Genomic DNA, 16,232 nt, shown 5'->3' on the forward strand with positions numbered 1-16,232 from the left:
TTGCTGACAGAGGCCCTTCTAATCAAAGCTAAGATTGTTCCAGTAGTCATGTACAGATGTGAGAGTTTGACCATTAATTCAATTGAGCACCAAAGAATTGATGCTTTTGAACTGTGGTGTTGGAGAAGACTTTTGAGAGTCCCTTGGGGTTCAAACCAGCCAATGCTAAAGGAAATCAACCCTGACTATTCATTGGAAGGACTGATGCTGAAACTGAAGCTCCAATACTTTGGTCACCTGATATGAAGAGCCAACTCATTGGGAAAGACACTGCGGCTGGGAAAGATTGAGGGCAGGAGGAGCAGGGGGTAACAGAGGGTTAGGGTTAGGGTTAGGGATGGCTTCATTGATTCACTGGACATGAGATTGAGCAAACTCCGGGAGATAATGAAGGACAGAGAAGCCTGGCATGCCATAGTCCATGGGTCACAAAGAGTTGGACATGACCAAACTACTAAACAACAAAGACAGACATGAATAACATACAAGCATAAAAGTAAATAATGAGAGAAAAAAATTCGCTCTTGAGGTATTTCAACCCTTCAACTTTTGCCCACTCTGTGTGCGTGCTAAATAGCTTTAGTCGTGTCTGACTCTCTGCAAACCTAGGGACTGTAATCCACCAGGCTTCTCTGTCCACGGGATTCTCCAGGCAAGAATACTGGAGTGGGTTGCCATGCCCTCCTCCAGGGGAATCTTCCCGACCCAGAGATCGAACCCAGGTCTCTTATGTCTTCTGTGTTGGCAGGAAGGTTCTTTACCACTATTGCCCACTATGATAAACACTAAATACTTAGGTTAATGATGCTCTCTGGGACAGTGTAGAATGCTATTTTGATTCCTTCAAATCATGCAACTCTTTTCCTTGGAAATTTCTCTCTGCTAAATCCAATCTATTGATATGTGTATGAACTTGTACCTCATTCAAATAAAAACATTAGTGGATCAAAAGCAAACCATATTTCTTATGGTTTTTGCTTAGTATAGATTTTGCTTAGTATTAATAAGTGCTAATAAAAAAATCTAAGCAGTCTTATCAAAATGCTGGAGAGGGTGTGGAGAAAAGGGAACCCTCTTACACTGTTGGCGGGAATGCAAACTTGAACAGCCACTATGGAGAACAGTATGGAGATTCCTTAAAAAACTGGAAATAGAACTGCCATACGACCCAGCAATCCCACTCCTGGGCATACACACTGGGGAAACCAGAATTGAAAGAGACACGTGTACCCCAATGTTCATCACAGCACTGTTTACAGTAGCCAGGACATGGAAGCAACCTAGATGCCCACTGGCAGATGAATGGATAAGAAAGCTGTGGTACATATATACAACAGGATATTACTCAGCTATTAAAAATAATGTATTTGAATCAGTTCTAATGAGGTGGATGAAACTGCAGCCTATTATACGGAGTGAAGTAAGTCGAAAGAAAAATACCAATACAGTATATTAATGCATATATATGGAATTTAGAAAGATGGTAATGATGACCCTATATGCAAGACAGCAAAAGAGACACAGATGTATAAAACAGTCTTTTGGACTCTGTGGGAGAAGGCAAGGGTGGGATAATTTGAGAGAATAGCATTGAAACATGTATATTATCACATGTGAAACAGATCGCCAGTCCAGGTTGGATGCATGAGACAGGGTGCTCAGGGCTGGTGCACTGGGATGACCCAGAGGGATGGGATGGGGAGGGAGGTGGGAGGGGGGTTCAGAATGGGGAACACATGTACACCTGTGGCTGATCCATGTCAATGTATGGTAAAAACCACTACAATATTGTAAAGTAATTAGCCTTCAATTAAAATAAATAAATTAATTTTTAAAAAATCTAAGCAGCCTTAACAAGAATACATGAATGATGGCTCAGAACCTTTCCTCCCAAAATCTGGTTTTGCCTCACTCACACAGTCTCACTCCATACCTTACCAACAAAAGCATGCCTGAGCAAATTCATGTGTACATGCCATAAAAGCTAAGTGACAGTTGTCTTCTAGTCAGTTCTTAAACAAATTACATTGGATATCTGTGAAGAGAGGAGAAAGGCAAATGAGCAAGCAGAAGATTCATGAAGCAGCTACGTGCAACCTTCCAGAAACTATGCCTACCTGAGTTTTCCATGTCAAAAGACCAGAATCATAGTTTTAGAAATGGAAGACATCTATGAGATCCTATTCACACCTTCCATTTCTAGGGAAATAGGCTTTAGGGAGGTTTGGTGACTTAATCAAGGTCATACACCTGGTTGGCAGCAGAGTTAGGAACAGAATCTGGGTCTCTGGCTCCAAGAATTCTTTCAATTATACCACAAAAATCTTTATTCCTATAATAGTCTGACTTAAAAATAAACCAACCGGATGAAAATCTAAAGTGGTTTATATTCATACAATTCCTATTTTTATATACAGAATATAATTAACATTATTGAACCTTTTCTCTGTGAATGAAGGTCACTGTTAAGCAGATCGATGATGTCAGCTCTATAATGCAGGGTCTATGAATGCTGATTTGAATTACAGTGTAGGGCCATATGATGACTACTTTTTATGGATTTACTCTTTGCTGTTATTCCTTGCTACTCTGAGGCTCTGCTCTAAGCATTATCCCCTTCCCTACCTTCTAATTCTAAATTCATGTTTTTGAAAGTCTGTTCCCTAGAGTAATATGAAATGTAGACAAATGTATATATTCACTGCAGCATTATTCATAACAGCAAAACCAAAACCATAATCATTCAACATAAGAAATGTTTGAAAGTGAAAGTGAAGTCGCTCAGTCGTGTCCAACTCTTTGCAACCCTATGGACTGTAGCCTACCCAGCTCCTTCGTCCATGGCATTTTCCAGGCAAGAATACTGGAGTGGGTTGCCACTCCAGAAATGGGAGTGAGTAGCAATTTCCTTCTAAGAAATGTTTAGTGAGTAGCAATTTCAAAGAATAGAACATTATGCAGCCATTAAAATTACCTTCACATGAAGAGGTTTTAATAAAATGAACCACTTAGATAATAATGTTAAGTGAAAAAAAAGAAAGATATAAAACTGCAAGATATGAAAAATGTACAAAATCTCAAATCTCAAGAATGTTTAGATTGAGGGAAGTACACCAAGATTGTTTACCATGGCAGGATTACAGATAATTATTAGTCTCTTATTATACCACTATATATATTTCTATTTCTGCAGTAAAAATGTAACACTCAATTTCAGAAAGAAGAATAATAAAAAAATGCATTATATTGGAACATATAACCTCACTGGTCAGAAATATATAAAATAATAATATATAGATCCTAGATGAGAATCTATAGCTCCTGTGACATGGTATGGCTGCATGTGGCTTTAGCTTTCTTCCCATTTTTGGCTGGCTTTCAAGTCTGTCAGGTTGCTGGAGAGTTGAATTGTGAATGAGTAAGGCATTAGGATAGGTATGTACTTAAAGGGGGCAAGAGGATACTGAGAGAAAGAAAGAGAAGGGAGGGAGAAAAGGTTGTGAGTTACTGCTTCTGGACAAGCACTGAAGGACTTTTTCTTTTTGTCACTATTCGGTTTTAGAAGTTTAGAAGCCACATATGGCAGTAACTGTCATTAAGTTACTCAGGTTGATTTATCAGTGGATGAGCATTAAAGACAAATTAACCTCTCTAGCTACCAGGAAGTTGTCTGATTAGCAATTAACTACTGCCTAAAACTGGGAGAGCTGACTTAAAAATGTGAGGAAGTAAAACTGGGGAAGCATGGCAAGAAGCTAAGTGGTTCGAAGCTAATGAGTGGCTTAGTGTAGCATGTTTATATTTGAAGGTATTGGATACTATTTCCAATTTTCTGTCCTGATTACTTTGTATGATGATGACATTTTTTTTTCTGTTAAAGAGCAGTAACTTCATATTTTCTCTTCTTAGAAATAAACTCATTCATATATTCATATATGGGAGGAGGAAGCAGTGTTTTGATTCACAACACACAGCAACATTCATTTATTCATGCATACACACAGTCCCCACCAAACGTGTCACCTCATGCAGGAATGACCAAGGGCAAACTGAGCCTGGAGTGAATGATTTAACAAATAGATGCTGTTTGACTTCTCAAAGGTTCTGAAGATCATTTTTTAAATGTGCCTCAGAAGCTGTGGTACATATACACCATGGAATATTACTCAGCCATTAAAAAGAATTCATTTGAATCAGTTCTAATGAGATGGATGAAACTGGAGCCCATTATACAGGGTGAAGTAAGTCAGAAAGATAAAGACCATTACAGTATACTAACACATATATATGGACTTTAGAAAGATGATAACAATAACCCTATATGCAAAACAGAAAAAGAGACACAGATGTATAGAACAGACTTTTGGACTCTGTGGGAGAAGGCGAGGGTGGGATGTTTCAAGAGAACAGCATCGAAACATGTATATTATCTAGGGTGAAACAGAGCACCAGCCCAGGTTGGATGCATGAGACAAGTGCTCGGGCCTGGTGCACTGGGAAGACCCAGAGGGATCGGGTCGAGAGGGAGGTGGGAGGGGGGATCAGGATGGGGAACACATGTAAATCCATGGCTGATTCATGTCAATGTATGACAAAACCCACTACAATATTGTAAAGTGACTAGCCTCCAACTAATAAAAAACATAAAAAAAAATAAATAAAATAAAATAAAATGTGCCTCTGCCTCTCTAAACACTACACGTCAAGAAAAAAACTCAAACAGTACTTTTAACTGATCTGAATGACAGACAACATCTGTATCTGTTCTTATTCAGCATTAGTGACATCTGCAATAAGAAGGATTAAGGACTTGCCCAAATATGATGTATTTTATCATAATATCCCTATGACAACTTCATACATGAAGAAACAGAGGCTTCAGGCATTAATCGTGCCAGTATTAAGCCACAGCAAAGGCTGGAAACTTAGATCCTCTAACTCTGATCCTGTAGCTATTACCACCGTTTGGTGCTCCAGAATTTATTGATCATTAATTCCATGCCAAAGTATTTGTCCCTAAGGGCCATGCATAGATTAATCACTGCTCAACAACAGTGCAGGTGAGTGGAAAATAATTCCTGAAGGAGGAAAAGTTGAGTGGTGGGAGGTGGCAGATGATGTTTACTCTCACCTTGGTGTCCCCTTGGGCCCCCTTCATCTCATAGGCTGCATCACTCTTCTCATGAATCCACATTCATTGTTAGTCCTTCAAGGTCTAGGCGAACGCCCTCCCCTAAAGAATTCCACTGAAAACTTGAGCCACTTTCACTGTTCCTTTTCTCCACATCCCCTCAGCTTAACTTTAACAGATTATGGATATTATAGAGTGTACGTATTCCAAATGGTCAGCAATTTTTCTCAAGAAGCCATAAATCTATGTCTTAGCTAGATTTTCTCTAAAAGTCATAAATCTATGTTTCAACATAAACATAAAACATAAATCTATGTTTTAGCTAGATTTCATTATGCAAGATCTCTGTTTTCTACATCTCAGATTCCTCTCTGCCGTTTCTACACTCGTCCCTCTTTCTTACAACTGCCAAGCATGTTGCTGTGCATTCCACAAACGCCAACTGAGTGAATGACAACTTGCATGAATATGGTGACAGCCCAGCTTGATTAGTAGTTAGGAGGCTGGAGCTCCAGCTCTATAACTAACTGTGTTATTTTAGACAAGTTGCAGTTTTCTCATTATAGAATGGTAATGGGCAATCCTAAAATGTACATGGATGCATAAAAGACCCAGAATTACCAAAGCAATCCTGAAGGGAGAAAAAAGCAGGAGGCATAACCCTCTCAGACTTCAGACAATACTACAAAGCTACAGTAATCAAAACTGCATGATATTGGCACAAAAACAGACATATGGATCAACGTAACAGAAGAGAAAGCCCAAACATCAACCCACACACTTATGGACAATTAATCTTTAACAAATGAGGCAAGAATATACAATGCAGAAAGGACAGTCTATTCAAGTGGTGTTGGGAGGGTTAGACAGTCACATGTAAATCAATGAGGTTAGAACACATCCTTTCACCATACACAAAAATAAATGAAAAATGGCTTAATGAAATATAAGACATGACAGCATAAAACTCCTTGAGGAGAACACAGGCAAAACATTCTCTGACATTAATTGTACCAATGTTTTCTTAGGTCAGTGTTCCAAGGCAATAGAAATGAAAGCAAAAATAAACAAATGGAACCTAATCAAGCTTATAAACTTTTGCACCATAAAGGAAACTAAAAACAAAAAGACAACCTATGGACTGGGAGAAAATATTTGCAAATGACGCAACCAGTAAGGGCTTAATTTCTAAAATAGATAAACAGCTCACATAATTCAATAACAATAGCCTAAGCAACTCAATTGAAAACTGAGCAGAAGACCTAAACAGACATTTCTTCAAAGAAGACATAAAGACAGTCAACAGACAGGTGAAAAGATGCTAATGCTGGAGAGGATGTGGCAAAAAGGGAATCCTTTTATACTGTCGGTGGAAATGTAAATTGGCATAGCCACTGTGTTAAAGTGTGGAGGTTCCTCAAAAAAAAAAAAATGGAGTTGCCATATGATCCAGCAATCCTACTCCTGGGCATATACCCACCCAAACAAAACTATAATTTGAAAACACGCATGCACCTCAATATTCATATGAGCACCATTTATAATGGCCAAGACATGGAAATAGCCTAAACGTCCACCGTCAGATGAATATACAAAGATGTGGTATACATATATACATATATATGTGTGTATATAAATACACACACAAAATGGAATGTTACCCAGCCATAAAAAAACAAAACAATGAAAAAAAAAACAATGCCATTTTAGCCACATTAATGGACCTAGAGATGATCATACTAAATGAAGTCAGTCAGAAGAAGACAAATAGCATACGATGTCACTTATATGTGGAATCTAAAATATGACACAAATGTACCTATTTATGAAACAGAAACAGACTTAGAGAACAGACCTGTGGTTGCCAAGCAGGAGAGAGAAGGGGTTGAATGAACGGAGAGTCTTAGTTGATGCAAACTAGTATATATAGAGATAGGTAAACAAGGTCCTACGATGTAGCACAGGGTACTATAATCAATTTCCTGTGATAAACCATAACGAAAATGAATGTGAAAAAGAATATATATCCACATATAACACAATCACTTTGCTATACAGCAGAAATTAATACAATATTTAAATAATCTATACTTCAAATAAAATTTAAAACATGGTTATGGGGACAGGGAGCAGATGGACTATTTGAGTTCCATAATCTCTGAGAAGCTTGAAACTTTAAAAATTATTTTGACAGGGCTGGTCATAGCCTTACGTTACTCCAATAGACTGAGAGGAGAGATGACTGAGCATTCCAAAGAGAAGAATGTTAAAAACAAGACAAATACAGAGGCTAAATAACTAAAAGCCCAACAGGCAGAAGAAAGTCACGGTGTCTCTCCCACAATCAATAAAGCAAAGAAGAATCAGAGAGAGTAGTGGTGTCCTGGGCAAGCCTAGACATGTGTATCTACCCTGTGAATATAAACAGGTTAGCAGTCTGAATGAAAATGTGGACAGCTTAATCACCACAAAAGATGCACTGGTGGTTAGGCATGTGCAGAAATTTTTTTTTTTTAGGTTTGCTCTTCTGTTTGCTAACTAAGCTTGAAATCCAATGTTAAGAATGTCAGCACTGAGAGTGTTTAGATCGTGTGAAAGAAAATAAGATACACAATAACAATTCCTTTGTAGAAAGAGAAACAGAAGATGCTGGTATTAAAAAGGGGATTAATACTACTAGTGTTTAACCATTAGAAACCTATTTTCCCATACTTCTTAATCCATTTTGTGGCAGGGTGGGATGCAGAGGTGGTATGATCATTTTAATCAATATATTTCTCCTGAGTAAGTTTAGCTTTATTAAAGATTTTAATAATTCCAAGTAATATGGCACTGGTTTCATTACAATTAGGTTTTAGCTGACAGACCATGTAATAGACAAAACAGTATTACAAGGGAGGTCAATCCAGGCCTTCATTAGTAAGTTCCTTCATTAAAAAGCTCTTTTCGATAATATGAACTTACAGAAGGCAGTAAACCAAAGTGTCCAGTGTGGTGTTAGGGGCTAGGATTCATCTGAGGAACTAAAGGAAAAGAAAGTCAAATTTAACTTGAAACTTTAGGGGGGAAAATGGTAACTCTTTAGAGAAGAAAATTTCTGAAATTAAAAAATAATACTTGAAGCAACTAACAGTTCTTGGATTATTGGATATAAAAGTTTTCAGCTCACATCTAAAACTGAAGTGACACTTTAAAAGATTAAATCAGTAGAAGCACATGGCTGATAAAAGGCCAGAAAAATTCCATTTAAAAAAGAGCAAAAAATTTTAACAGGATTTGATATTTAAGAGCCATTTTTAGAAATCTCTTGATTAAAGTCTTTGATACTAAAACTTCAGAGATGAAACTTACTGCTAATCCATGTTATATAACTTTGAATTCAGTCTACCCTTCATCTTCTATCAAAGAAAAGGACCTAAATGTAACCAAAATCTAAAAAAAAACTTCTTTAGGAAGAAAACATTGTATGTGTGCATGCATGTGTGTGTGTGTGTATGTATTAAAGACCAACATACCTGCTTCATCATAGGATACAGTCAATTTTTCTAGCATTTCTCGGTCAATTGATAGAATCTGCTGTTCAAGGATGGTCTGGTAAGACAATACACTATTTTCTTTGTCTTTCTCGTAGTCTTGAAGGTGCTGTTTAAGGGCCTCTGGGAGTCGAGATTTTACATATTCAGCTGCTGTCTGCAGATAAAACAAACAGTGAACCCCATTAGTATTTCTCATCTTAGGTTTTTCACTTCCCTTTAGGTGCTGTAGTGAGAACTCAAGAGTACTGTGGAACCAGCTCTTTACACAAACATGTCCTTGTCACTGTTGTTGTCATTTTTAGACTCCACTGTACCAAGTTAAGGTGCCAAATACACAAAATCACAGACTTTTAAGAGTTTTCCATCAGGTTTAAAGGTATAAAAGATGCGGACTGGCATTTACGGAGTGAGACCTCAGAGTTTCAACTATTCCACTGAACCTGGAAGGCCCAGTGAGAGTAATTCTACTGGAGATAATCTGACTCACCCTTGTCTAGAATACAGAAGCTAGTAACTCATCTGAGCAGGAAGCCCTCCCATGCTGTGGCGTCCACATCTCTGCTTATATATATATTTTTATATATATTATATATATATATATATATATATATATATATATATATATATATTATTCTGAACTTTTTTCCCTGCTTCTGGACTATCTGCATAATAAACTCTCAACTAGTGGCACCCAAAATCACACACAGTGACTTTCAACCAAGCAAGTGAGCTTCCCTTAAGAGGTAGGAAGGAAGACATCTGAAAAAGACCTTCCCAAAGATTCTGATACATTCTTCTGCTGGACGGAGGCCATAGCATACTTTTCTCCCTTCCAGCTGAGAATCACAGTTAAAGTTAAGTAGAACTTCAAGGGAGAAATTAAGTAATAGAGCAGCATGTATGACTCAGAAGAATGAGTTCTTAAATTCTTAAAACACATCTGAGAATGCCAAGAGTGTTGGCATCTTCTTATAGTGCAGCCCTGCATTATACGTAGAGGGTCTAAAGTTGATCAAATAAATGAAGGCATATATATATATATATATATATATATATATATATATAATTTACAATTATATTCACAATTACTAGAAAACTAAAATAAGAGAAATTGTTAAACAGTATTGTCTCTGGGGTATGGGCCCAGAATAAGGTGAAGACACATTTACATATTTTTTTAAAATTCCCATAATTAAAAACATTATCTTTAAAATATGTTTTTTTGGGGGTAACTTTTGTAGTTTTCCTTCTAAAGGTTAGCACAATTTAGGATGAAAAAAAAAACTTGCCAGAAGAACGACAACTGACTCTCTGGAAAAACCCACTGGGAAGTGATGGGAAAAACTACATTTCAGTCTTCAGAGCAGCCAAATATAGCACACAACACTTCATTTCCAGATTTATATTTAGATCCTCCAAGTTGGTTGCTGATGTAACTACAACTTTAAAATATCACCAAACACCACTCGTTTTCTCTGCCAGCTACCTAGTGCAGAACAAATACAATTATCCCATAAAATGTAAATGGACTAAGCACATTAGTGCAACATATTTAATTCAAGAATTTAATAACAATTTTCTCCTGACAATGGAAAATGAAGAAACACACTGCAGATAACTATTCAAATAGTTATTTGAATAACTATTTCAGAATTCACACTACCTTGCTCTTCAGTGTAACACGTGTCTTTGATTTTTTTCCCTTGGAAATATCTATGAGGAACAAGAAATAATTCCGTAATGCACACTGAACAAGTATTGGTGTATTCAGTTTTACTGAAAGCAAACCACACATTTTCCTCCCATTGTGTCCACTGATATACTCTTCTAATTAAAATCGTGATGTTAAGTCTTGGAACAGAGCCAATATTTTTTACTAAAGTGGAGTTAAATGTTTGCATTTCATTTCTAAAACAGTATCATTTCATGGACAGTCAGCCCTCTTTATCTATAGGTTCCAAATCTGTGGCTTCAATCAGCTGCAGGTGGAAAATATATGGAAAGAAACCTGCCCCACCAGTCTGGGTGAGTGCCCTCGGCCAGCACCAGGGCCCCTCCAACATGGCCCACAAACTTGCCAGCCCGACTAGGCACCCTTGGCGGGCACCAGCATACCCCCACAGTGGGTCTCACTCTACGGGTCATACCAGAACATTTCCAACAGTGGCAACCAGGCCCACAGCAAGGGGACCGTTGTCTTACACCATATACAATAATGAACTCAAAATGGATTACAGACTTTAAGGCCTGAGACCATAAAACCCCTAGGAGAAAACACAGTCAGTATGGTCTCTGACATTGATCTTAGCAATATTTTTTTGGCTTTATCTCCTCAGGCCAGGGAAACAAAAGCACAAAAAAACAAAAGTAAAACTACATCAAACTAGAAAGCTTCTGCACAGCAAAGGAAACCATCAACAAGACAAGAAGACAACCTACTGAACAGGAGAAGATGTTTGTAAATGGCAGATCCAATAAGGGGTTATTGTCCAAATTATATAAAGAAGTCATACAATTCAATTATTTTTAAATCCATTTTAAAAATGGGCAGAGAAGCTGAATGGACATTTCTCCAAAGAAGACACACAGATGGCTGGCTAACAGACACATGAAAAGATGCTCAAAGTCACTAATCATCAGGAAAATGCAAATCAACATCACAATGAGCTATCACCTCACACCTATCAGAATGGCTGTCGTCAAAAAGACAACAAATGACAAGTGGTGGTGAGAATATGGAGAAAAGGGAACCCTTGAGCGCTGCTGGCTGGAGTGTAAGTTGGTGTTCCCACTATGGAAAACAACATGAAGGTCCTTGAAAATTAAAAACAGAACCACGAGGCTTCCTGGTGGTCCAGTGGTTAAGAGTCCACCATGCGATGCAGGCGACGTGGGTTCCATTCCTGGTCCATGAAGATCCCACATGCCGAGGGCAATTAAGTCTGTGCACTGCAACTACTGAAGCCTGAATACCTAGAGTCCATGCTCCACAACCAGTGGAGCCACTGCAATGAGAAGCCTGTACACCACAACTGGACAGTAGCCCCCACTTGCTGCAATTAGAGAAAGGCTTGTATACAACAATGAACTCCCAGCGCAGCCAAAGATGAAACAACATGTTAACTTAAAAATACTATTAAAAAACTACCAAACAATCTAGAAATTCCACTTCTGAGTACTTAACCAAGGGGAGAGAAAACCCACTAACTCAAAACAGCCATATGTTCAGTGCAATACTATTTACTAAAGCCAAGATATGGAAACAACCTAAAAATGTCTGTTGGATCATGGAGAAAGTCCACACAACCATAGGGACAGTTCCAGCAGCCTATCTTGTGTATTTGTGTGTCTGTTAGTCACTCAGTTGTGTCCGACTCTTTGCAACCCCATCCAGTGTAGCCCACCAGGCTCCTCTGTCCATGGGATCAAACCCAGGTCACCTGCATTGCAGGCAGATTCTTTACCATCTGAGCCACCAGGAAAGCATAGCCAAGATATGGAAGTAAACTAGAAGTTCATTGATAGAAGAATGGATAAAAGAAGATCTGGTAAATATGTGCAAAGGAATATAACTCAGTCATGAAAAAGAATAAAATTTTGTCATTTGCAGCAAAATGGTATTATGCTAAGTGAAATAAATTAGGCAGAGAAAGACAAATACTATGTGATCTCATTTACATGTGGAATCTAAAAAGCAAATGAACAAACCAAGGAAGAGAAAAACAAACTCATGGATATAAAGAGGTGGAGGATATAGAATGGGAGGTTAGGTGAAATAGGTAAAGGGGATTAAGAGGTGCAAACTTTAAGTTATAAAATAAATAAATCACGGAGATGTACTATACAGCATAAGGAATATATACGCATTCCTTGTTTTACTATACTATCATTTATTGCTTTTTTTTTCTTTTTTTTTTTTTTTAACAAACTGAAGGTTTGTGGCAGTCCTACATTGTAAAATTGTGGTCAGCAATTTTTAGCAATACAGTATTTTTTAATTACTTTGCCGACAAAGGTCCATTTAGTCAAAACTATGGTTTTTCCAGTAGTCATGTATCGATGTGAGAGTTGGACCATAAAAAAGGCTGAGCACCAAAGAACTGATGCTTTTGAACTGTGGTGTTGGAAAGACTCTTGAGAGTCCCTTGGACTACAAGGAGATCAAACCAGTCAATCCTAAAGGAAATCAATACTGAATATTTATTTGAAGGGCTGATGCTGAAGCTGAAGCTCCAATACTTTGGCCACCTGATATGCAAAAAGCCAACTCATTAGAAAGACCCTGATGCTGGGAAAGATTGAAGGCAGGAGGAGAAAGGGATGACAGAAGAAAAGATGGTTGGACGGCATCACCAACTCAATGGATGTGAGTTTGAGCAAGCTCCAGGAGATAGTGAAGGACAGAGAAGCCTAGTTGCTGCAGTCCATGGGGTCACAAAGAGTCAGACACGACTGAGCAGTTGAACAAAAACATTTTTTAAATAAAAGGTATGTACATTGTACTTTTTTTAGACATAATGCTACTGTACACTTAATAGGCTATAATAACTTTTATATGTGCTCAGAAATAAAAAAAAAAATTGTATGGTTCACTTTATTGCAATATTAGCTTTATTTCAGTGGTCTGGAACCAAACCTGCAATATCTCAGAGCATGACTGTAGCAGATAACACTGTAAAAATTTCGTCTGGTGACAGATGGTTACTGGACTTACTGTGGGGATCATTTTGTAATACATTTAATTGTCAAATGATTATGTTGGACACCTGAAACTAACATATTGTTGTGTGTTAACTATACTTCAATTTTTAAAAATTAAAAAAAAAATTCAGAAAATTCCATAAAGCAAAAATTGAATCTGCCATGCCAGCAACTGTTTACATAGGATTTACATGGTATCTAACAACTATTTACATAGCATTTCCTTTGTGTTAGGTATTCTAAGTGATCTACAGATGATTTAAAGCACATGCATAGGTTATATATAAGTACTACACCTTTTAATATGCAGCTTGAGTGACTTGGGTTTTGGCATCTGAGCGGGTCCTGGAACTAACTCTCTGTGGACACTCAAAGACTACTGTAGAGAGTTCTTTCCACTGGGAAAGACTTTTAAGAAGAACAGAAAGAAACAACTCTAGCAAAATAGAAGCTTCTTTCAAGATATTTCAAGAAATCACCTTTATACTGAGGTGATTCTCTAAGTGGATCCAAATGTCAGTTAAAACCTTATGTTCTAGCAAAAATCTGTGCTAAAAAGTAGGCTGGCTGTCGTAAAAATACCACACGATCTCATGTGTGAAAAATAAAAACACAAAAACCAAACTCACAGATATAGAGAACAGACTGGTGATTGCTGGAAGTGAGCAAAATGGGTGCAAGTAGTCAAAAGATACCAAACCTTCACTTATAAAATAAGTCCTGGGGTTATAATATACAGCATGGTGACTACAGTTAATAATGCTGTATTGCATTGTTGAAAGTTGATAAGAAAACAGATTTTAAATGTTTGCATCAAAAGAAAAATATGCACAATGATGTGTGATTAACTAGACTTACTGTGGTGATCATTTCACAATATACACAAATATTGAATCATTATGTTGTACACATGAAACTAATAAGTCAATTATATCTCAATAAAAAAACAGGCATTCATGTTATTAACTGAGACTGTAATTATGGCACAAGTAATAGTACAAAGAGCAGCTTAAATTTTAAACTTTCACTGGAATTCTAAAAGTGAAGTGAAAAACAAAATTAAAAAATAGGATTACTTATCTATTCTTTCAACATTGATAAGTGCCGTCTAGTCAAGGCTATGGTTTTTCCAGTGGTCATGTATGGATGTGAGAGTTGGACGGTGAAGAAAGCTGAGTGCTGAAGAATTGATGCTTTTGAACTGTGGTGTTGGAGAAGACTCTTGAAAGTCCCTTGGACTGCAAGGAGATCCAACCAGTCTATCCTAAAGGAGATCAGACCTGGGTGTTCATTAGAGGGACTGATGCTGAAGCTGAAACTCCAATACTTTGGCCACCTCAGGTGAAGAGTTGACTCATTGGAAAAGACCCTGATGCTGGGAGGGATTGGGGGCAGGAGGAGAAGGGGATGACAGAGGATGAGATGGCTGGATGGCATCACCGACTTGATGGACATGAGTTTCGGTAAGCTCCGGGAGTTGGTGATGGACAGGCAGGCCTGGCGTGCTGCGATTCATGGGGTCCCAAAGAGTCGGACACGATTGAGCAACTAAACAGAACATTCTCATAAACTATTCCAGAAATAGTACTTTGTTACAATCTTGAGTCTTGCATTTGTGTGGCACTTTATACTTTTCTCAGCAACTTAGGTGGCCATCATTCTGTGTCCTCACAATAAGTCTGAGTGAAAGTAGGCAGAATATGGGCTTCCCTGGTAGCTTACCTGGTAAAGAATCCACCTGCAATGCAGGAGATCCCGGTTTGATTCCTAGGTTGGGAAGTTCCCCTGGAGAAGGGGATAGGATACCCACTCAAGTATTCTTGGGCTTCCCTGGAGGCTCAGATGGTAAAGAAACTGCCTGCAATGTGGGAGACCTGGGTTTGACCCCTAGCTTGTTGGGAAGATCCCCCAGAGGACAGCATGGCAACCCACTCCAGTATTCTTGCCTGGAGAATCCCCATGGACGGGCTACAGTCCATGGGGTTGCGAAGAGTCAGACACAACTGAGTGACTAAGCATAGCACACAGGTAGATTATGGATTTGGCCAATCCTTCACATCCTTCAAAGTGGGCTCAAGTGTTACAAATTCTGTTAGTGAACCCATCTAATAGCAGCCAATAGTCTTTCAAGTATTTATAGAGGTACAGGTATTTTAGCTCCCCAGTTTGGTGGATGTAAAGACTGTATCTTACATATCATTGTAAGATAAAAGAATTGCATTCCCCCAGCACCAAGTTCAGTGCTCTGTACCACAGAAGCTTAATATCTTTACCATATCCAAGAATCAGGGACTTTGAGATAGCTTTCAGAGAAAACTTCCAGACAATTCACCATTCCTTGTTTGCAATCAGAACTTCCTTTCATGACTCAAGAAAGGTGTGGTCTTCTACTGGCAAATGGAACTACACTTAGTCTTTAATTATTATTGGAGCCATTATTTTAGGAAATAAACAACTTAAATCCACAGCATCATCCACATGCCAACATGGTCAGTTGTGTACTTCATATACCAAGCTGCATATGAAGCTCTATTTAACAACGTCCTCTCCATAGCTGTTTGATCTTCTCCATTCTTGCCTTTATTTCTTCATTTGGGAATGAACTCAATTCTGCTAGGGGCTCTCTGAGCAGTCACATAGAGTGCCTCAGGGAAGTGTTTCTGAGTGAAGGGTTGCCTTGCGGGGTGCTAACGCAGCCCGAACACTCAGGTTTTGCTTAGCTGAACTGCTGAGTAGGTTCCCAAGCATACCCCAGGAGTTGGCAGAGAAACCTCAGGGCAGAAAGTGGATGATACAGGTTCATGGGTTCTTTTGGTTATAACTGGGAAGATGATGGAATAAAAAGATGGGCTACAAGTTTTGAG

The 16,232-nt window shown here is 38.2% G+C and overlaps 1 protein-coding gene across 1 annotated transcript in view; it reads right to left on the bottom strand.

Moving 5' to 3' along the window:
* PPM1L (protein phosphatase, Mg2+/Mn2+ dependent 1L) overlaps window positions 1-16,232 on the bottom strand; it is a 319,652-nt gene that overhangs the window by 92,152 nt on the left and 211,268 nt on the right. The window contains exon 2 of the mRNA XM_070466500.1: window positions 8,647-8,821. Within this exon, the coding sequence (XP_070322601.1) occupies window positions 8,647-8,821 (175 nt within the window). The remainder of the gene's footprint in view (window positions 1-8,646; window positions 8,822-16,232) is intronic.

Source organism: Odocoileus virginianus, chromosome 4, assembly GCF_023699985.2.
Source record: "Odocoileus virginianus isolate 20LAN1187 ecotype Illinois chromosome 4, Ovbor_1.2, whole genome shotgun sequence".
Classification (NCBI taxonomy): domain Eukaryota; kingdom Metazoa; phylum Chordata; class Mammalia; order Artiodactyla; family Cervidae; genus Odocoileus; species Odocoileus virginianus.